The sequence below is a fragment of the Somniosus microcephalus genome, chromosome 1 (genome assembly GCF_052327205.1).
Source record: "Somniosus microcephalus isolate GS21.2 chromosome 1, FLI_Smic_1.0, whole genome shotgun sequence".
Taxonomy (NCBI): domain Eukaryota; kingdom Metazoa; phylum Chordata; class Chondrichthyes; order Squaliformes; family Somniosidae; genus Somniosus; species Somniosus microcephalus.
This window is the reverse complement of record NC_140987.1, coordinates 363470057-363492946: the sequence shown is the minus strand read 5'-3', so window position 1 is coordinate 363492946 and position 22890 is coordinate 363470057. Positions and strand designations below refer to the sequence as shown.

General features: G+C 40.4%; 1 protein-coding gene across 5 annotated transcripts in view; it reads left to right on the top strand.

The window, feature by feature from the left end:
- The window catches only part of diaph2 (diaphanous-related formin 2), a 940841-nt gene that overhangs the window by 729598 nt on the left and 188353 nt on the right, over positions 1-22890 (top strand). For all 5 annotated transcript variants that reach the window (XM_085996016.1, XM_085996000.1, XM_085995993.1 and 2 more), the window contains one exon: positions 5345-5508. In XM_085996016.1, the coding sequence (XP_085852142.1) occupies positions 5345-5508 (164 nt within the window). The remainder of the gene's footprint in view (positions 1-5344; positions 5509-22890) is intronic.

Below are 22890 nucleotides of genomic sequence, written 5' to 3'. Positions count from 1 at the left end.
AGAAGTACTTGCATTTAAAGAACACATTTCACAACCTCGGGACATCTCAAAGCGCTTTACAGCCAATAAAGTACTTTGAAGTGTATTGTAATGTAGGAAACGTGGCAACCAATTTGCTCACAGCATGGTCCCACAAACAGCAATGTGATAATGACCAGATACTCTGTTTTAGTGATGTTGGTTGAGGGATAAATATTAGCCAGGACACTGGAGAGAACTCCCCTGCACTTCATCAGAATAGTGTTGTGGGATCTTCCTCAGTACTGCACTGGAGTGTCAGCCTGGATTATGTGCTCAATTCCCTGTAGTAAGTATGCTGCCACTGGTGATTCATCTTATTGCTGTTTGTTGAATCTTGCTGTTTAACCTAATAGTTACTACATTTCAAAATAATTCATTGTATTTGCAGCACTTTGAGATTTCCTGAGAGATGTGATGAGGTGCTATATAAATACAAGACTCGCTTTCTTGCAGTTTGCAACTTCTAAAGCAGGTGGCAAGCTGCAAATATAAACAACGTAGTACTTCTGATAGCAGCATAAACATTAAGTCATGTGCCACCTAAGACAGCCAAAAAAACATGGCTAAAATGCTCCCAGCCACTTGGGAAAAGTCAGTAAAGCGGTTTTGCTATTGCTGAGCCTGTTTGGACCATCCTCAGCCATTAAGGGATATAGTGGCACCTGTAATTGTTTTGAATTCAGTTGACTACTGGAGAAACTTGCCTGACACTATATAAATGTCACTAATATCTACATTTACATAATTTGTGCTGCTGAATACAACAGACCAATTTTATTGGCAGCATTGCTGCCTCTAGAAGCTCCAGTATCTGTAGAGGTGCAAGCCACCATCTTTTGTCAGATGATGAAGCACTTAGTTGGCCCACGGAAGCCATTAATGTATTTCTTCCAATTGCTAGCCTGTATAGATTTTACCCAACTATCGGGGAAAGTCAGCTGCCAAAATAGAAAGCCACTTGCTGTCTGAAGCCTCCTCGTGCCTGTTGCTCCAGTGTTATAGAAGGCGCCCCACAATATAAACAGGGTGGATACCACTGAAACAGCAGCCTTGGGAATTACAGAAATGCTTGAAGTGGTTCTATAATTTAATCAGTCTTAAAATCCTTCACTTTTTTTGTAAAAAAAAACAAAACAATTTTGTACCTAAACAAGTTTGTATATCATTTGGTTACATTAGCACAATTGATATATTTTATGCGTGGTTTGCAGCCCACAGAATATGTGATACTTGGTTGTTTGAAAAATAATTTACAAATGTCAGCTGTGGCTCAGTGGGTAGCACTCTTGCCTCTGAGTTAGCAGGTTGTGGGTTATAGTCCCACTCCAGGGACTTGCACACATAAAGCTAGGCTGACACTCCAGTGTAGTGCTGAGGGAGTGCTGCACTGTTGGAGGTGCCGTCCTTCAGATGAGATGTTAAACCGAGGCCCCATCTGCTCTCGCAGGTGGATGTGAAAGATCCCATGGCACTATTTCGAAGACGAGCAGAGGAGTTATTCCCGGTGTCCTGGCCAATATTTATCCCTCAATCAACATAACAAAAACAGATTATCTGGTCATTATCACATTGCTGTTTGTGGGAGCTTGCTGTGTGCAAATTGGCTGCCGTGTTTCCTACATTACAACAGTGCCTACACTTCAAAATGTACTTCATTAGCTGTAAAGCGCTTTGAGACGTCCGGTGGTCGTGAAAGGCGCTACGTATATAAATGCAAGTCTTTTTTCTACACGTGGGAACAACCTGACCAACACTACTTTCCTTCAATCTGCTGTCAATTAAAACATGGAAAAAAAATGCCTACGGGCTGTAACTATAGTAACTGCCTTTGGACAATTGCCACTAAATGTTCTCAACTGTCAGCAGCACATATAACAAAAAAAATTGTTCAAACTGCACAGCTGGTTCATAAAACAAAGCGCGGACACCCACACGCGCTCTCTCTGCAACCAAGAATGTGAGCCACTGATTACCATGCCTATTGGGATCTAATCACCAGCTAAAATAAAATCCAGCTAAACAGACCTTGGCACCAAGGCCACAGTCCATCAGTGCATTGTCTCCTACAACTAATATCCAACTGATGACTTCATGTGCATTGTGATGACTATTGATCCACAGCATTCTAGAGCACAATAAAATGCCACTGCAAGTACTCACCGCCGAACATGAACAACGACCATATCGGACTGAATTCCACTGTTTGCACACTAGCTTTTCTTATATTTTAATAGCCCAACTTTCAAAAGTTCTGCATATATATGTTATACCCTTCAACTTTTGATAGTTGTGTCCCTTCCCTCCCCTGTTAAACACCTGTTCTATTATGATGGCAATCCCAATTACTGTAAATGCAAACTATGTGGCACAGCTATTGCTGCTGGAAGAGTAGCAGATCATCTTTAAAAGTGTGCTCCCCAGGGACACCAGTGTCATTGGTTGAAAACGTAAAAGGTTGCACGAGGTAGTGCATGCCACCATTGTTTCTGCCCAGATGAGGTCTGAGCGTTCAACTGCCCATGCAGGCCCACTGCAGTCTCTGAATGCAACTTTCCAGCAATTACAAATGCATAGAGTTATTTCTGTGTTGGTGATGGTGCTGGTGTTGTGGAGTCCCACCTAACAATGTACATGTATCAAAGTCCAGATCCCTAGAAACCCCACCATATTACAAACCAGCTTCTATCTGAAGCAGTTCTCTAAAGGGATCATTATGCAAACAATGAAAAAAACAAGCCAACAACAATATGATAAATCTCACTTTTATGTTTTCTATACTGTATTGTACCTCTTGTAGAAGTTAATTTAAACTCTGCAAATTCTATTATTTGATGGAAGACAATCATAACCTTTTACTGTTTTTAAAAAATAAAAAAAAAAAACAGATTTTGTCACGTTTCTATGTTTTGTATCCATTTTATTATACTCATGAAAAAATGTAGAGACAATGCACACAGAGATAAATGAGGTAACAAAGTGGTATTTGCTTCTGTGGAACCTTGTTTGTAATTATGCATTCAGAATGACTATATATTTCAAGTTATATATTGTCCTGGGTGCCAATGTCAACCAAACACTTGCATGCTTGTGTAAATACTCTAGCTTAAAACAGCCACTTTACATGGATTGGATGATCGATGTGAGGTGTATGTCTTCAATTTAAAAGAAATTAATTATCAAATCCTCTCTAACCCATCCCCATCCCTGTTTATGTCCAAGGGAACTAGGTGGGAGAAGTTATTGTTCATGCAGGTGTGAGGGATGTAGATAGTGATGAATTGACATAGGAATTATTAATAGCACTTCCAAACCTGTGACCTCCACTGCCTAGAAGGACAGACAGCAGGTGCATTGGAACATCATCACCTTTAGGTTCCCCTCCAAGTCTCTCACCATCCTGACTTGGATATACTGTATATCGCTGTTCTTTCATTGTTGTGTAAAAATTCTGGAACTCCCTACTTAACAGCATTGTGGGAGTACCTTTGCCGTTTGGACTGCAGAGTTCAAGAAGAAAGCTCACCATCACCACCTCCTGAGCAATTGGGATGGACAATAAATGCTGGCCTTTCCAGCAACACCTGCATTTAGAGAATGAATTTTAAAAAACGTTTAGGGACCTGCACCAACCTCTGCTTTACCACCTTGTAAGCTCACTGATGTGTCAGTTTGACTCAGTTGGTATCACTCATCTCTGAGTCAGAAAGTGGTGAGTTCAAGACTCCAGGACTTGTGTAATTTAGCCTGACACCCTAGTGCAGTAGTGGTGGAGAGTTGGAATGTCAGAGGCACCATCTTTCAGATAAGACATTAAACTACAGCTTTGTCAGCCTGTTTCAATAGGTTCAGGTGTTCATGTGTTGAAGATCAAGAATTTCTCCTGCTGTCCTAGCCAACATTCCTTCCTCAACCAGCATCGCCAAAATAAAAAGATGAACTGTTCATCCATCTCTTCGTTGTTTGCAGGACTTTGCTGTGCACAAAATGCCTGCAAAACAACAGTACCAGCATTTCCAAATAATTTATTGTATGTGAAGTGCTTTGAGACATTTTTGAGATGTAATGTTGCTAAGCCGGAATTGGGCCTGTTGCAAAAGAACACCACATAGTTGAGTAGATGTTATGTTAGAAACAATTTGGGGTAGTGCAGTACAAACTGTTGATTTATTGTTAGCCAAAATCTGTGTCTCAAGTGACTTGCCTTCCATTACCCCTCTCCCAAAATAAACATTCACGATACCTTCTCACGAGGATATCATTACGCAGTGGTCACACTGCACGTGAATTGGTGATGGCAACATGAAGGCTATAAGGTAGTTAACCTCATAATCAGGAAATCTCCACAAAAGGTGAACTTGAAAACACTATTTTGGGGATCATATTAAGTGTCAGAATATTTGCAAGCCAACTTGTTATTGCAACTGGTTCATTCAAGAAACTCTATAATAATCAGAGACTTCTCTAAACCACCACTTGTTACTTATACAGAAATAGAGAGAAAAAACAAGAATTTGGAAGCTGGTCACTTTTTATACAATTTAGATGTAGAATCTGCCCTGAGGGTGAAACCTCTGCTTTCTAACTATCTTTACATTTGAGTATCCTCTTTAGGGTCATCTCTCTGAATAAAACCTCCACCATTTATTTTATACCCACCACTGGTGCTTCTACAATTGCAATATCCACTTCCTCTGTGAAAGTTGAGGCAGTGTGCTTATTTAATGTTTCTGTCAATGCCTCACTGTTGTTTTTTCATCTTAGTGGCCCGACACGTATCTGATTATGCTTTTACTACTAATATGCTTATAGAAAATCTTTTTATTGCCTTTTGTGGTTTTTTTTGCCAGTTTTCTTTCATACTCCCTCTTCTAATCAAGGGAATATAAGCCATGTTAATTTAATCTTTTCACCCTGATATAATTCTGGTGAATCTGCGCTGCACCCCCTTTCTAATCATCCTTTCTGTAACTTCATGTTCGTTTCCTAACATTGTTTGAATAAAATAAATAAAATATTATTTGAAAAATGAGATGAGCACAGATAACCCAGAATTCACAGCAACCAGAAGAAACATGGCTGGTAAAAAGTTGCAGTGTCACTGTGCTGCTATGAATGAAATAACAGAGCAAATGGCGATTTGTTTTAATAGGAAATCATTTTCTGCTGATCGAAAAGATCAAATTGGGAGGATATTTTTGTTCCTCTGGGAATTGTCAAAATAGCATGATTCATGAGAAGGTGATAATCAACTAAAGTTGTCTTTTTAGTTTAGAATGGACAGTTATATGTATTTAAGTAATAAATTCCTTAACCAGACTTCACAGCTTTGCCAAGCACGCGAGAGAACAGTATGAAAAACTTTCCAACATGCACGGAAATATGATGAAGTTGTACAAAGGACTGGGGGAATATTTTGTCTTTGATCCCAAAGCTGTCAGCATAGATGACTTCTTCACTGATCTCAAAAATTTCAGGTCCATGTTCCTGGTGAGTACTACAATCCAAGAGAGCATCTTGCACCACTTCAAAGATGGAATTTATTTCACACCTTTTTAATATATGTATGAAACTGAATATATAGGACTATAAAACGTTAACTTTTATTATCCTGAATGGAGGCTTTGTCTTTTTTAACTTATCTCAAAGGGTTTTTGAAAAGACCTAAAGAGGATTGGCACAGGCAAACTGGAAAAAAAATGTAGTTCTGCTCTGCAAAGATTCAAAGCCCACCTTAAAGTCAGTTTTACATTTAGGGCCTACTTTTTCTTTTTTATACAGTCGTTCCACTTCAAAAGTAATTTATTGTGCAAAGTACTTTATGTTTACATGTAATAAGATGCTATTTAAACGTAAGTATTATTAATCACCTTGGTCCTCATTTACATGATAGATAAGAAAATCAGGCGAAGTATAAAACTGGCTGCGGATTCACTATCGCTTGTTTTTCGCCCAGCGATTAAAAGATAACATTATCCCACGGTCTCCATGAGGAACAGAGATTAATTTGAACCTCTGACTAATTTAATTGTGCACTTTATTTTCATAATTGTTTAAATTATTCACAGTTAAAATCTTACAAATACTTTTAGATGTGACAAAACATGTTCATGTTCAGCAAAATGCAAAGGTGATTCAAAATGTGAAAGTAACACTACGCGAGACTTTAACATTCTGTATTGACATGGTCTTGAGAAAGCAATATTTCCATGCTTGTTGGTCCTATTGATTACTGATAACATTCCACTGCAGTGACAATGAAAGATTATTCAATACAATTAGAGTCATAGAGTCATAGTGTTTTACAGCACAGAAAGAGGCCCTTCGGCCCATCGTGTCTGCGCCGCCCATCCATCCCTGTCCAGTCTAATCCCATTTTCCAGCATTTGGTCCATAGCCTTGTATGCAATGGCATTTCAAGTGCTCATCCAAATGCTTCTTGAATGTTGTGAGGGTTCCTGCCTCTACTACCCTTTTAGGCATTGAGTTCCACATTCCAACCACCCTCTGGGTGAAAAAGTTCCTCCTCAAATCCCCTCTAAATCTCCTGCCCCTTACCCTGAATCTATGCCCCCTTGTTATTGACCCCCCTACTAAGGGGAAAAGTTCCTCTTTGTCTACCCTATCTATGCCCCTCATCATTTTGTACACCTCAATCAGGTCCCCCCTCAGCCTTCTTTGCTCCAAGGAAAACAACCCCAGCCTGTTTAGTCTTCATAGCTGAGGCGCTCCATCCCAGGTAACATCCTGGTGAATCTTCTCTGCACCCTCTCCAAAGCAATCACATCCTTCCTATAGTGAGGTGACCAGAACTGCACACAGTACTCCAGCTGTGGCCTCACCAGCGTTTTGTACAGCTCCATCATAACCTCCCTGCTCTTATATTCTATGCCTCGGCTAATGAAGGCAAGTATCCCATATGCCTTTTTAACCACCTTATCTACCTGTTCCGCTGCCTTCAGGGATCTATGTACATGTACACCAAGGTCCCTCTGACCCTCTGTACTTCCTAGGGTCCTACCACTCATTGTGTATTCCCTTGCCTTATTTGTCCGTCCAAAATGCATCACCTCGCACTTTTCAGGGTTAAATTCCATTTGCCACTTTTCCGCCCATCTGACCAACCCGTTTATATCGTCCTGTAGCCTGAGGCTTTCCTCCTCGCAATTTACCACCCCACCAATTTTCGTGTCATCTGCATTTGTTGTAATGAAGTACTTAATGAGCTGGGTTGAAAACAATACATAGTATAATGTCTTCAAAAAGTTACATTTTAATTAAATTCTACTGTACATAATTAAAAGAGAAAAGGCCAATAAGCAGTATGGTTAAGTCCTTGAAAAACATAAATCTATTTATTCCTGAGAGAGAATTACTGCTGTTATAGACTGTCCTAGGCAGCTCTGTTGTAGATGATCCTGGTATAACCATGTGCTCGATGGTGGGCTGCAGAATTTGATTACCATGCATCAGATTGATTAACATGCATCAGAACCCTAACTTGTGGGGATTGGGGAATTCTCCACACTCGCCAAATGTGCTGAAAGTTCTTAAGCACACTATCCAGTGTATCCAGCAATCTTGCATGCTGACAAACCAACCTTGTTTTAAAAGTTGAGCGACCTGCCCAACCTCTGCACTATTTGTGCCTGCAATTTGCCCACATTGATCGACTAAACCCAGAAATCCGACCGGGTACACTCTACTTCAAGTGGGCAGCCACTAATTCTGCTACGCCCCCTGGTTATACACCGACAAACAAAAATTGGCCTCAATTGATCCAGGTTTATAGGAATTCCAGATATTCATATTGGATGTACTTCCATGGCTTCTATATTACTTACAGTTGCATTGTTCAATTTGGGAAATAAGAAGAAAAAATACCATGAAGCCATCACATTTTAATTGAGTATTATGTTTTATGTTGAAGTGATTGTGTGGATTGTCTGTTTGGTGGTTATTTTGAAGAAACCCAGTTTACTCTGGATGAGTGCACCACATAGTGTGGTACTGAGCCACACAGTCTAGGACAGCCCAACACAGCTATAGGGGTGCTACAAATGTACTCGGTGTCTCCTGCTCATATTACATTAACTTGATTTCCCCACCCCCCACCCACCCTTTTCCCATCCTGGCTTGAAAGATCACATCTCTAAGTGTTAGTTGTGATTCCTCACCCACAACTTCAGGTAGTCCACATCACTCATTATCTAGGTGGCAGATGAAGAATGGCTACTTGGGAAGATACCAGTGAGCTGCTAGTGCCTATGAAGCCATGTCCTACATTATTCACTCTCTTCTGGAGAAAATGGGAAGAGAGAGGGGAGGAGCAAGTTTAGTTTCCATGTACTAGATTGCTACAGACCCCAGCTGTAAACCAAAAACCAAGAAGTTTAACGAAAATGATCAGTAAATTTAAATTTGTTAGCATTATGAATTGGAGGTTGCTGCCTCCTTTACTCTTGAAGTGGAGGGAAGTCATTGATTTGACTGAAGGGAGTCATTATTATACACTCTTAATATACAATTTCACTATAGTTTTGTGATGGTGCCACGCTGAGACTTTTGTTGCACTGTTGACCTAGTATAATGCTGCTAGTGCCAACCCACATTAATGTAAGCAGGACTACGTCCAAGCAATGATCTTGCATTGTTGATTTGCACCCTGCAGCTGGTGTGCAGCCAACTTTTTATTGACTTTTTGTAAAATTCCTTTTTTTAATTTGCTCTTCATCTTGCACTGCTGGTCAGTTTGCTAGGGATTGAAAAGAGGTCATAGTATTGAGCTCTTCTCAGTCAATAGAAAACTGATGCAGATTGAAGGGTTTTGAGTGCACATGTGCAAAACTCTGCCAATCTTCTTTCCCTTACTCTTTCTGGAAGTATAATTATGCTGTTCTTACACTACTACACAAATGCCGGAGGTGTTGCACTGACAAGTGCCGTTCAAAGGCACAGCATAAAAGGTATTAATATCCCAAAAGCTTTCCTTGTGGAATATTCTGGCTCATGGTATGTGGGGCCTCTGAACAGCTGGATTGTAGTTGCTTTTTTAATTTTGTTTAGCTCGCCCATTTTGGCAGCGTTATCTCTGGTAATATTGGTTGGAGTCGTTACCAACATGTTAGATACATTTGTTCATACTGAATAATACTGTTAATGGACAGAAATTACTCTTCACAGAAGCTCATGAGCAATGAAAAAAGAACCCATCTAAGTTGATGGAAATTTATTAAGCAGAAATAATTTCTGATGTCAAAGGTTTTTATTGCAGAATACATTGTGATCAGGTGTTACAATCATCTTGTACTTTCAATGACTTTAAAATACAAAATAGTATCACTAGTTTGTGTACATAATCAATTAGCTGCAAAGGAACATAGGAACAGGAGTAGGCCATTTAGCCCCTCGAGCCTATTCCGCCATTCAATGAGATCATGCCTGATCTGCGACCTAACTCCATATACCCTACTTTGCCCCATATCCCTTAATACCTTTGGTTAACAGAAATCTATCAATCTCTGATTGAAAATTAACAATTGACCCAGCATCAACTGCTGTTTGCGGAAGAGAGTTCCAAACTTCTACCACCCTTTGCATGTAGAAGCGTTTCCTAACTTCACTCCTAAAAGGCCTGGCTCTAATTTTTAGGCTATGTCCCCTAGTCCGAGATTCCCCAACCAGTGGAAATAGTTTCTCTCTATCTACCCTATCCGTTCCTCTTAATATCTTGAAAACCTCAATCAAACCGCCCCTAAATCTTCTAAATTACAGGGAATACAACTCTAGTTTGTGTAATTTAACCCTTGAAGTCCAGGTATCATTCTAGTAAATCTGCGCTGCACTCCCTCCAAAGCCAGTACTGTATATCCTTCCTACAGTGTGATGCCCAGAACTGAACACAGTACTCCAGGTGTGGTCTAACCAGGGCTTTGTATATCTGTAGCATGACTTCTACCCCTTGTATTCTAGTCCTCTAGATATAAAGGCCGGCATTCCATTGGCCTTTTTGATTATTTTTTGTACCTGTCCATGTCATTTTAATGATCTATATACATGGACCCCTGAGACTCTTTGCACCTTTACTGCTTCTAGCTTTTCACCATTTAGAAAGTATTCTGAGCTATCCTTTTTAGCTTCAAAGTGGACGACCTTACACTTGCCTATATTTAAATCCATTTGCCACAGTTATGCCTATTCACTTAATCTATTACATAAGAACATAAGAAATAGGAGCAGGATTAGGCCAATCGGCCCCTCGAGCCTGCTCCGCCATTCAATAAGATCATGGCTGATCTGATCCTAACCGCCAATCCACTATCACAGAACCATCTCCTGAATCTAACAGAATTAGACACACAAAATAGGAGCAGGATCAGGCTACACAGCCCCTGGGCCCGCTCCGCTACCCACAGGGCCATGACCGATCCGAACCCAGACTCATGTCCAAATTCCTGCCCGCTCCCCGTAACCCTTAATTCCCTTTACTTCTAGGAAACTGTCTATTTCTGTTTTAAATTTATGTAATGATGTAGCTTCTACAGCTTTTTGGGGCAGCATATTCCATGGACCTACCACCCTCTGAGTGAAGTAGTTCCTCCTCATCTCAGTTTTGAAAGAGCAGCCCCTTATTCTAAGACTATGCCCCCTAGTTCTAGTTTCACCCATCATCGGGAACATCTTCCCCGCATCCACCCGATCCAACCCCTTCACAATCTTATATGTTTCAATAAGATCGCCTCTCATTCTTCTGAACTCCAATGAGTAGAGTCCCAATCTACTCAACCTCTCCTCATATGTCCATCCCCTCATCCCCGGGATTAACCGAGTGAACCTTCTTTGTACTGACTCGAGAGCAAGTATGTCCTTTCTTAAGTATGGACACCAAAACTGTACGCAGTATTCCAGGTGCGGTCTCACCAATACCTTGTACAACTGAAGCAATACCTCCCTATTTTTATATTCTATCCCCCTAGCAATGAAAGCCAACATTCCATTGGCCTTCTTAATCACTTGCTGCACCTGCATACTAACCTTTTGAGTTTCGTGCACCAGGACCCCCAGATCCCTTTGTACTTCAGTACTTTCCAGTTTCTTGCCATTAAGATAATAACTTGCTCTACGATTTTTCCTGCCAAAGTGCATAACTTCACACTTTCCAGTATTGTATTCCATCTGCCAAATCTCTGCCCACTTACTTAGCCTGTCGATGTCCCCTTGCAGGTTTTTTATGTCCTCCTCACTCACTACTTTCCCTCCCATTTAGTATCATCTGCAAACTTTGATATGTTATACTCGGTCCCCTCCTCCAAATCGTTAATATAGATTGTAAAGAGTTGGGGACCCAGCACTGACCCCTGCGGAACACCACTAGTTACTGATTGCCAGTCTGAGAATGAACCATTTATCCCAACTCTCTGCCTTCTGTTAGATAGCCAATCCTCTATCCATGCCAGAATATTACCCCCAATCCCGTGATTTTTTATCTTGAGCAATAATCTTTTGTGTGGCACCTTGTCAAATGCCTTTTGGAAGTCTAAATACACTACGTCCACTGGTTCCCCTTTATCCACCCTATACGTTACTTCCTCAAAGAACTCCAGCAAATTTGTCAAACATGACTTCCCCTTCATAAAACCACGCTGACTTTGTCCTATTAAATTATGATTATCCAAATGTCCTGTTACTGTCTCCTTAATAATGGACTCCAAAATTTTACCTACCACAGATGTTAGGCTAACCGGTCTATAGTTTCCAGCCTTCTGTCTACTGCCCTTTTTAAATAAGGGCAATACATTAGCAGTTTTCCAGTCTGCCGGGACCTTTGCTGAGTCCAGGGAGTTTTGGAAAATTATTACCAATGCATCCACTATCCCTACCGCCACTTCCCTCAAGACCCTAGGATGTAAGCCATCAGGTCCAGGTGATTTATCCGCCTTGAGTCCCATTATTTTACCGAGTACCACTTCCTTAGTGATTTTGATCGTGTTTAGCTCCTCCCCCCCCTTTGTAATTTTATGCTTCCATCTACACTGCTTACAATGCCGCCTATCATTGTGTCACCGGCAAACTTGTATATGTGGCTCTCTATCCCATCATCTAAGTCATTAATAAATGCAGTGAATAGTTGTGGCCCCAACACAGATCCCTGTGCGATGCCGCTAGTCATATCCTGCCAATTAGAGTACCTGCCCATTATCCCTACTCTCTGTCTCCTGCCACGGAGCCAATTTTCTAACCAGGTCAATAATTTGCCCTCAATTCCATGAGCTTCAACTTTAGCTAAGTTTCTTCTGAGGGACTTTATTGAATGCCTTCTGCAAGTCCATATAAATAACATCTATAGACATTCCCCTGTCCACTACTTTAAACTCATTGTACGTACTAGGGTAGAGTTTCCACTTTGGATGCCATCGGTGATTACGGCACAAATTGCGCCCGTTTTGAACATCATTTTTTTCCTGATTTTCTGTATTTGCATATTGGCAAACGCAAAGTCTGCCATGAACCAGCGCAATTGGGCAGCTTTTGAAAATGTATTTTTTAAATTTTGCTTTAAAAATATTACTTGATGTATTTGAGCGGTAACTTGGTAAAGTTTCATTAATACAGCTGACAGTGGGTTTTTCACAAAAAATAAACATTTTAAGTCAGTGTCAATCCGCCACCTCAGTAATCCAATTTTAAATTACTGAAAATGACTTTGTAAAAGAATATACAAAACTATTTTCTAGTTAGATTGGGGTACAGTAATCAGTTCCCTAGTAAAAAAATTTTGAAAATTTCATTCAAATCCTTTCAAAACGTACCTATTAGTGTCCTTGCGTCCAAAAGATCCAGCTTAATTATTGGAGCCTCCTTGAAGGCCTGCAAATGAGCGCAATTAGCAGAAACTCCCAATGGTAATTAATTCACCCTGGGGCCGTGGCCAGTTTTGTGGGCGGGGCTGGCTTCCAGCGCAATTTTTTTTTTAAACTAGCGCAAAAGATCACATACTTGAGTTGCACTGAACGCAATTTGCACTCAAAATTCCACGATCTTTTGCGCCAGTTACGCCGATATCGGGGCAATTGTGACGATAAAATCAGCACAATCGAGCAGAAACTCAGGCCTCTGCTTCTGCGCTACCAGTTGACATCTATCCACTCAAAGCATTGGCTGCAAAGCTCAGTTGTGGAGGATCAGCCTTTCAGTTGCATTTGACATTTCTTTCTTCTTGCAATAATTTATTTATATGGACTACTGTAAAGGTGCATTTTGTGTTAAAATCATTTATGATTGATAACACGAAACCAATAGGGACTAATGCTATTTCAGAAATTCTCCAAAAACTTTTGATTTTCGCATAACAAAAGTTTGTCTTGCTTATGACATTGATTATTTTTTGTAAAAAGTTGAAGTCCTTGTCATTCAACCTAATGGATTCTGAATGCATTGTATTTCATATGCAAGTCCCCTCAGGACAAAAATGTTTTCTTTATAATACATTTCTTTAGTGTAGCCAGTAAAATGTATTTATAAGAAGAAAAAGAATCACTGCAAACAACAAAGCTTTTTAAACAGCATTTGAAATTTGCTTCAACGCTGAAGAAATCTGCATTAAAAAATTGCCAGCAGTTTTTTTTTTCTTCTGGCAGTTAACTAACAGGAAAAATGAAATAACCAGGAAAGGAGCCATGCTGACACGGCATTTTTAAAAAACTTTTTTTTATTCTTTACGCTGCAGTCAAGTGCACAAATAACAGAACTAGTGGAACAGTTTAGCTTTGATGCTTTAAAACTCTAAGCTGTACTGTGTTGCAATTATAGCCCTTTGTATGCCCCATTACAACTGAGTTAAAAGAAATAGCGTATAATGCTAGTAAAAGCCCATTATGGATCAGTGTTGAGGACCTATAATTCATGAATGTTGCAGACATGAGTGAGTTATGAGAGCCTAAGGGAGAGGTCAACTAAATCTAACCCTTTACATGACTGTTAAATCATTTCTTATTTAATATTCTAACTTGAAATATTAAAGGTTTGTCAAAAGCTTATTAACCTTTTCCTACTTCTCAAAGGTGCATCCTCTTTCATGCTAGTATCAAGCTTTCTCTCAGCTAATCTGGCCCAAAAACTCAATAAAACAGTTGAAATTGTGAAACAAATGCCAGCAATTAGCACCGAGACTTACAGATTTGTGGAATATATTGTAAATATATATGGATTCACTATAGTGAACATTAATAGCCACTTTGGGAGCAGAGTCACAGGAAAGGCAGACACAAGCTTGGACTGTGAAAATTTACACTTGTCTTTATCCCTTCAAGAAAATCCATTACTGTGCCCACTTAAATGGTCCCTAAAGGCACTAAATACATAAAGGGGAAGAAAATTCTAGTTGTATCACTTCTCGTTTAAAGCACTCAACTCGTTCCATAGAATAAAATAACATGTATAACACAAATGTGTTTGACATTTGATTAAAACACCAGTTTTATTGCTGAATTCAATACTCCAGTGTCATAACCAGAGCAGCCTATCAGGGAGGGGAAAACCTTGCTCTAGGGTCTCCATGCTGCTCAGGATTTAATGTTTCTACTGAAACTTCTGGGAAAAAAAGTATTATTTATTTATATATAGGGGTGATACTTTGATCAAGAAGTATTCCCCTCAGCTTTCCTTACCCTTTAATTATTTGTGTGGCTTCAACATTCACTGGCCTAAATTCTGAGAAAACATTGTTTCATCTTCTCTTCATATTTTATTAGTATGGAAGTTAAGTGTAATTAAAATGAACATTCTGCCACCTCCCATACCTCTTCGAAATGATTTGATGTATCTATCCAGGAGATTTTGATGAGGCCAATATAATTTATGTGGAACAAAAAAACTTTGCATAAGATTGTGGAAACTGCAATTCAGCAAGCATATTTGATTTCTGTTTTTATTACTAGGATGCCTAGTTACAGTATGTAACACTTGGGCCCCTTGATCTTGATATTTCTGCCTCTTGGCTTCAGATTAAATCCCAATAATGTCACCGTCTGCTGTTGTTCCAGTTTCCAGTTCTAAACCGTCCAGGGTTTGGAACCAAGCCTGTATAATTTGGCAAGATATCTGTTACTATTTCAACATCCAAAGAAACTCTTCTATATGTCCCCAATCCAAACCCAAAGTTTTGTTTGTCCTTGTGAAACTGCAGATTTCAAACTACTCTGGGTAGTAGAACCGGGAAGAAACACGACTACTAGCCTACTTGTGTATCCTATACTAAAAGTAGAGGAATAGAATGCAAATGATTCCATTGATTTTATTGCTCCCCATGTGCCATGAATAAAACTCATCTATGTGCTTGAATATGAGAGATTCAGAGCACCCTTTTCACTCACATTTTGGATATATCTTGGATCTCCAGATTTGGATTTGAGTATCACAGCATAAGCTCTCAAATCATAAATATAAAAATTTCCCAAATCCCTCTACTGTCTCTTTTGGGACCTAAACTTGAGATGGAAACTATCTGTGATGTTTAGAGATTGCTTGAAATGCTGCTGTTTATAGCTTTGAAGTGCAACTTTTAAATTGAAAATATACCTCTGCCCCTGATTGGTGGAATGGTTTCAGATTCTGTTTGATCAACGACTACTACTCAAAGTGCATTTAGCAAAATGACTCCTATTATCCGATTTGATCTCCCCTATTTAACTTATTAAAAGCAGTCACTGGGGCACAAATCCCAGTTGTGATGAGTTTACTGAGTGGACTTGTCCTGCATCTACAATCCTAGTACTTAGTCGTATACACATAAATCACAACCTTTCTATATCTTTGGGTTTGCTTTTCTCCATGAAATAGGCCTTCTCTAGGGAAGGCTGCACCTTTTCAAATACTGAAGCTGAAAATTGATGTGTGTTGGTGTGAGCAAAGCTACAGAAGATCTTTTTTAATATCTCTGTATTTTAGCACATTCCCTCCTGGTATTGGTCACGGTGAGTTAGATGATGCACTGCTCTATAATAATAGGGGTGTTTATGCCATAATAAAATCAGTGCCACTGTTTTACAGTGACCAAATGAGCATTCCATTTTTATTAAATTATATTCTGGGATTTTCTTTTGGTGCATTTTGAATTCCAACATTCTGTGAAAATAGTAAAATGAGTGTCCTTTAATGTGTATATTTATATTAAAAATCTTATATCTGCACTTCCTGTTTACAAAATCTTACATCTGGTTGTCAGCTTTTCTGACATCCATATTTATAATGGAAACTGCCTATGTAAACATGTCACACTGTCTTTACACCCGCCTACCAATGCTGTATCAGTCCCATCACACAGCCCCCACTCACTTTGCCCCACCCTTGGTGCCCGTGCCTTCAGCTGCCTGGGCCTTAAGTAGTGAAAACTGAAAACCACTATCTGAAGGTTACGTTAAGCTTGGTCACTGTTCAGACCATAGGATTTCGAAGTGCCCAGGGATAAGGCAGAACAAAAATGATGGATGGAAAGTGAAAAGTAGGAAAAAAAACAAGATACAGGAAACTCTTTTTTATCCAGCACCGACGGGACCGGCGTGGTGCCGGTTTATCAAAAAGTCCGGATTAGAGAGAGGTATTGTAAAAGGTACGAGAGCCACAGATCCAGGCGTCCCTGTTGCTATGCAACAGGTGCAGGAACCCCGGCCACAAGATCCAGGCGTCCCTATTGCTATGCAACAGGTGCAGGAATCCCGGTTACAGGGCCACAGATCCAGAATTTACTCCTGAATTTTGCAGGTTAACAGATTTCTGGTTATTTAGGTGCCGGTAAATCGAGAGTTTCCTGTACTCTAGCACAGGGATGAAGGTAATGGGTTGAATGACTTGCATGCTACGTAAAAGAGAAGCAAGAGATTGTCAGATGAGGTAAAATATCGTCTCCAGTTAGGCAACAGAAAGAAGCACGGAAGAAGTTAGTCATTGAAGAATCAAATAAATGTTCAATTTAAGGAAGTGAGACCTCCACAGGAAAAGGTGAGAATTTGGGGGAAATTGAAACAAAGTCTGAAATTAAAGCAGAATTTTTTTTTCCATTTATTCAAGACCAGCATTTATTGCCCATCCCTAATTGCCCTCGAGAAGGTGATGGTAAACCACCTCATACAACTGAGTGGCTTGCCAGGCCATTTCAGAGGGCAGTTAAGAGTCAACCACTTTGCTGTGGGTCTGGAGTCACATATAGGCCAGACCAGGTAAGGATGGCAGATTTCCTTCCCTGAAGGATATTAGTGAACCAGATGGGTTTTTACGACAATCCGGTAGTTTTGTGGTCGCCATTACTGATGTTGCAGGTTTATTTAATTGAATTTAAATTCCCCAGCTGCCGTGGTGGGATTTGAACTTATGTCTCCGGATCATTAGTGCAGGCCTCTGGATTACCAGCCTAGTAACATAACCACTATGCTACTGGTACCCCCTGATGGCACAACACAGTAAGCCATTAATTCTGAAGGTTAGTGAAAAGGCCAACAGCAAAGATATAGACTTCCCCCACCTGCACTATTTTTTAATCAGCTGTCTCCACCCCAAACCTCAACCTACTTCCCCTTCTCCCATACACCAACAGACCTACACCACATCACCAGCATCTCCTCATGTAAAGAAAATGGAAGCTATAGCTAAGGTCTGATGTTGTGGGATAGAACTTTATTCACTCTTCCTGCCACCCTAACTTAAGCTGCCCTTTCCCTAGCACCTTCTGAGCCGGGTCCCAAACATTCTTTCCATGTGAGGTAGTGATTTATATATGCATCCTCTAATCTAGTTTGCTGTTCATGGTGTGCTTTCCTCTACAAAAATGCAGATTAGTCTTTTGCTTTGCCAAGCGCCTCCAATTCTGTCTCGAGTTCCCTGTGGTTCACCACTTCAATTCCTCGTCTCTTTCTCACTCTGACACCTCTAGAACACCCAAGACACTGTTACGCTAATACCTTTATTATATCCTCTGTTTTCTTTACAGGAGGAGCTGATGATGTGAGATGCATCTGTTTATGTCCAGGGGGAGGAGGTGGGTTGATATTTGCACTTCGTCAGAACACAATGGTGGCAGAGAAGTCTGCGCCCTTGATTTTTGGCCTGCATTTTGTCTTTTCAGGACTGGCAGAACCACTGATTTGCCAGCATTTTCTGTTTTAATTTCAGACTCGTAGCTACAGACCTATTCAATTCCCTCATTTTCTTGTCTTTTTTCTGTCGGTAAGCCTCATTCTCTCTTGCACATTTTTTATACCTTTAATTTCTTGAAAGACTCTTTCTCTTTTGTGATTGAGCTGATATTTTATATTCTCTAACAATCCCCCGCTTTTCGTTTAAGCCGGCTGGGGGTCGTTCAATCCATTAGCTTCCTCCCTGTGCTTGAAGTATCTGGTGTTTTTCTCTTTCTCCCCCTCTGTTTGTCTAGTTCTGTCTTTCTCGTGGTCACTCTGCAACCTTCTGGTCTGAACATTGACCAAGCTCAATGCAAGCACTGGGAAGAGGCTTTCGGTTTTCAGTTCTGAAGAAGGGCCCTGCCTGAAATGTTAAACTGTCTTTTTTTTTCTCCACAGTTGCTCACCTGACTTGTGTATTTCCAGCATTTGCTGCTTTTGTCCCTGAACCTTGTGCTTCAAGATATGCGATAAGATGTTATTCCCTAGAATGCATCACTGCTGAATGTTATTTTGACTGCTCCTAACATTTCACTTAATGGGTTAGGACGAGTGATGCGTTAGGACTAGTGATGGAATAACATTAATGTTTGTGCAGTTCAGAATTAAAGATATATGTTAGATTTACTTTCACAGTTACCACATCCAAATATTTCATTTTGGTGCAAGCAATTACGCCATTAACCAATCCCAGTTGTTGCTGCTGCGTTTACTATTTTTTGCCTGCAAAAACTTACTGGTTGTAATTTAATAGCATGTGTACCAGTAATTTGTATGCAGGAAGTGTTGAAATAAAACTTTCTGCTTGCATACTTTATTTACTGGTTCCAAGATTGCCAATACAAGAATACTGTGCATTTTTCAAATGCCAGAATTTTCTGATTCAACATAAAGAAGCCCTGAATGTTTTTTCAAATGCTCAATTAACATCCTGTTTCTGGGGGGCGGCGGGTGGAGACTAATTGGGTGGGGTAAGAGAGTAATGCTTTGCAGTCACAGTCTGTGAATGTAACTAAATCATTTAGTCAAGACAAGAACAGAGGGGAGTTGAAAAGAGCAAATATTTTTGAGAGTGGTCCAAGTCAGTACAGTGGAAGAGGTGTGATTCAGAACTGAAGAATCAATCTAAAGAGATTGGCTGAGAATTGTTAGTTCTGCTTTGCTTTTCATCACGATTCAGAGACAATTTTGCATTTGGAGTGGATGTTTCAATTTAATTAAACAGGTGTGCTTTTAAAAACAAAACCAATTATACATGATACATAAAACTGAGGACAAAAAAGAAACAATGTGAATCTTCTGATTAGTTATCCACAGATACACTCCCTAGAATGCATCACTACTAAATACCTTATTTTGACTGTTACTAACATTTCAGTTATGGGTTAGGACTAGTGATGGAATAATATTAATGTAAAGGTTTGTGCAGTTTGGAATTAAAGATATGTTCGATTTACTTTCAGTCACCATGTCCAAATATTTCATTTTGGTGCATGCAATTATGCCATTAACCAATCCTATTTGTTGCTTTTACTTTTACGCTTGATGGGCCAACTGGCCTTGTTCATGAAAACAAGGCCTCCTTATGAAAACTGAATAAGCTCAGGGTCACACCTGCAAACACAATGAAGGTGCTGAGCAAAACAGCCAACAAATCTGCGTTCAGTCTCCAGTGTAGAGGCGGCAGCAACAACAGCTTGTATTTATATAGCGCCTTTAAGGTAGTAAAACATCCCAAGGCGCTTCACAGGAGCATTATCAAACAAAAGTTGACACTGAGCCACATAAGGAGATATTAGGGCAGGTGACCAAAAGCTTGGTCAAAGAGGTAGATTTTAAGAAGCATCTTAAAGGAGGAAAGAGAGGTAGAGTGGCAGAAAGGTTTAGGGAGGGAATTCCAGAGCTTAGGGCCTTGGCAGCTGAAGGCACAGCCACCAATGGTGGAGCAATTAAAAGCGAGGATGTGCAAGAGATCAGAATTGGAGGAACCCAGATAGCTCGGAGGAGATTACAGAGATAGGGAGGGGCAAGGCCATGGAGCAATCTGAAAACAAGGATGAGAATTTTAAAATAGAGGTGTTGCTTAACCGTGAGCCAGTGTAGCCTTTTCTATGAGCAAAGATATACCAAGCAGCAAACAGTATTCTAAAGTAGAGGAAGTACATGTAAATCACTACCTCACATGAAAAGAGAGTTTGCGATCCTGTGAGGGTAGGTGTTAGGGAAAGGACAGCTGGAAGTGGTGGTGGAAGAGCGAACATTGCTCATTGAAAAGGCTACCTCGTGAAATAGAGCAAGGTAACCAAAGATGAATATCAGACTGAGTACAACCAAAGTGCATTCCTAACAACTGTGCTACAAATGAATGCAGTCCCCTTTTTTCTCTCTCTCTCTCTTCCCCAAACCCTGCGGGGTTAATATTAATTGTGGGTAAATTTATTTTTCAAACTGCTTTGGTATTTAAGCTTTGTTTTTGTTCATCCCAAAATAACTCCTAAAGTACTGAAAGATTTTAAACTTTACAAATACACACATTTTCATTTAATTTAAGCACCCTCTGCAGGAAGTGTACTCATTTTCCTTTATTTTAATCTTGCGGGACTTCAGATTTTCTAATTTTGTTTTTCATTTATTTCAAAATACGGAATTTGCTTTTATTCATTCTCTTTTGCTTCTATGCATTATTGGGTCCTACTCTTGTCTTCCAAAATTTCTCACTATTCCAGAATCATTCTGGAATGCAAAGATAAACCCCAGCTTCTATTCTCCACTGCTAACCGTCTTCTTAAACCCCTCTCCCCTGTCTCCTACATCCTCACCTCCGACACAAAGTGTGAGGAGCTCATGGACTTCTTTGTCTCTAAGATTGAGATGATCCGTTCAGCTGCCTCTGCCACTTCCCTTCCTTCCCCTTGCCCTTCCTCTAAGGTTCCACCTTGCCCTGAACTCACATCTTTCTCCAGTTTCTCTCCAGTCTCCCCTCATAACCTCTCCGCGCTCATCTTGTACATGAGACCCACTTCCTGCTCCCTCGAACCTATTCCCACCAAACTGCTGACAACCCAACATCCTTTTCTGGCCCCCATGTTAGCTGACACTGTTAACAGTTCTCTCTCCTCAGGTACTCTCCCCTCTCCCTCAAATCTGTCGCCATCATCCCTCTCCTCAAAAAAAAAAAAAAAAAAAAAAAAAAAAAAAAAAAAAACCCATAGAAACATAGAAGATAGGAGCAGCAGTAGGCCATTCGACCTCTCGAGCCTGCTCCGCCATTCAATGAGATCATGGCTGATCATCCAAATTCAGTACCCTGTCCCTGCTTTCTCCCCATATCCCTTGATCCCTTTAGCCTTAAGAAATATATCCAACTCCTTCTTGAATATATTTAATGAATTGGCCTCTACTGCCTTCTGTGGTAGAGAATTCCACAGGTTCACCACTCTGTGGGTGAAGAAATAACTCATCTCTGTCCTAAATGGCTTACCCCTTATCCTTAGACTGTGCCCCCTGGTTTTGAACTCCCCGACCATCGGGAACATCCTTCCTGCATCTAGTCTGTCCAGTCCTGTCAGAATTTTATAAGTTTCAATAAGATCCCCTCTCATTCTTCTAAACTCCAGCGAGTATAAGCCCAATCGACACAATCTCTCCTCATACGTCATTCCTGCCATCCCAGGTATCAGCCTGGTGAATCTTCGCTGCACTCCCTCCATGGCAAGAACATCCATCCTAAGATAAGGCGATGAAAACTGCACACAATACTCAAGGTGTGGTCTCACCAAGGCCTTGTACAACTGCAGCAAGACATCCTTGTTCCTGTACTCAAACCCTCTCACTACGAAGGCCAACATACCATTTGCCTTCTTAACCGCCTGCTGCACCTGCATGCTTACCTTCAGCGATTGGTGCACAAGGACACCCAGGTCTCGTTGCACTTCCCCTTCTCTCAATCTATTGCCATTCAGATAATAATCTGCCTTCCTGTTTTTGACGCCAAAGTGGATAACCTCGCATTTATCCACGTTATTTTGCATCTGCCATGCTTCTGCCCAATCACCCAACCTGTCCAAATCATACTGGAGTTTCTCGGCATCCTCCTCACAGCACACACGCCCACCCAGCTTTGTGTCGTCTGCAAACTTGGAGATACAACATCTAGTTCCCTCGTCTAGATCATCATTAATATATATTGTGAATAGCTGGGCTCCAAGTCACTGCCTGCCACTCGGAAAAAGACCTGTTTATTCCAACTCTTTGCGTTCTGTCTGCCAACCAGTTCTCTATCCAAGTCAATACCTTGCCCCCAATCCCATGTGCCTTAACTTTACACGCTAATCTCTTATGCGGGACTTTATCGAAAGCCTTTTGAAAGTCCAAATACACCACATTCACTGGTTCTCCCTTATCTATTTTACCAGTTACATCCTCAAAAAATTCCAGTAGATTAGTCAAGCACGATTTACCTTTTGTAAATCCATGTTGACTTTGTCCGATCCTGTCACTGTTTTCCAAGTGCTCTACTATTACATCTTTTATAATGGACTCTAGGATTTTCCCCACTACCGATGTCAGGCTTACCGGTCTGTAATTCCCCGTTTTCTCTCTACCACCTTTTTTGAATATTGGGGTAACATTAGCTACCCTCCAATCCATGGGTAAAGTTCCAGATTCTATTGAATGTTGGAAGATGATCAGCAATGCATCTACT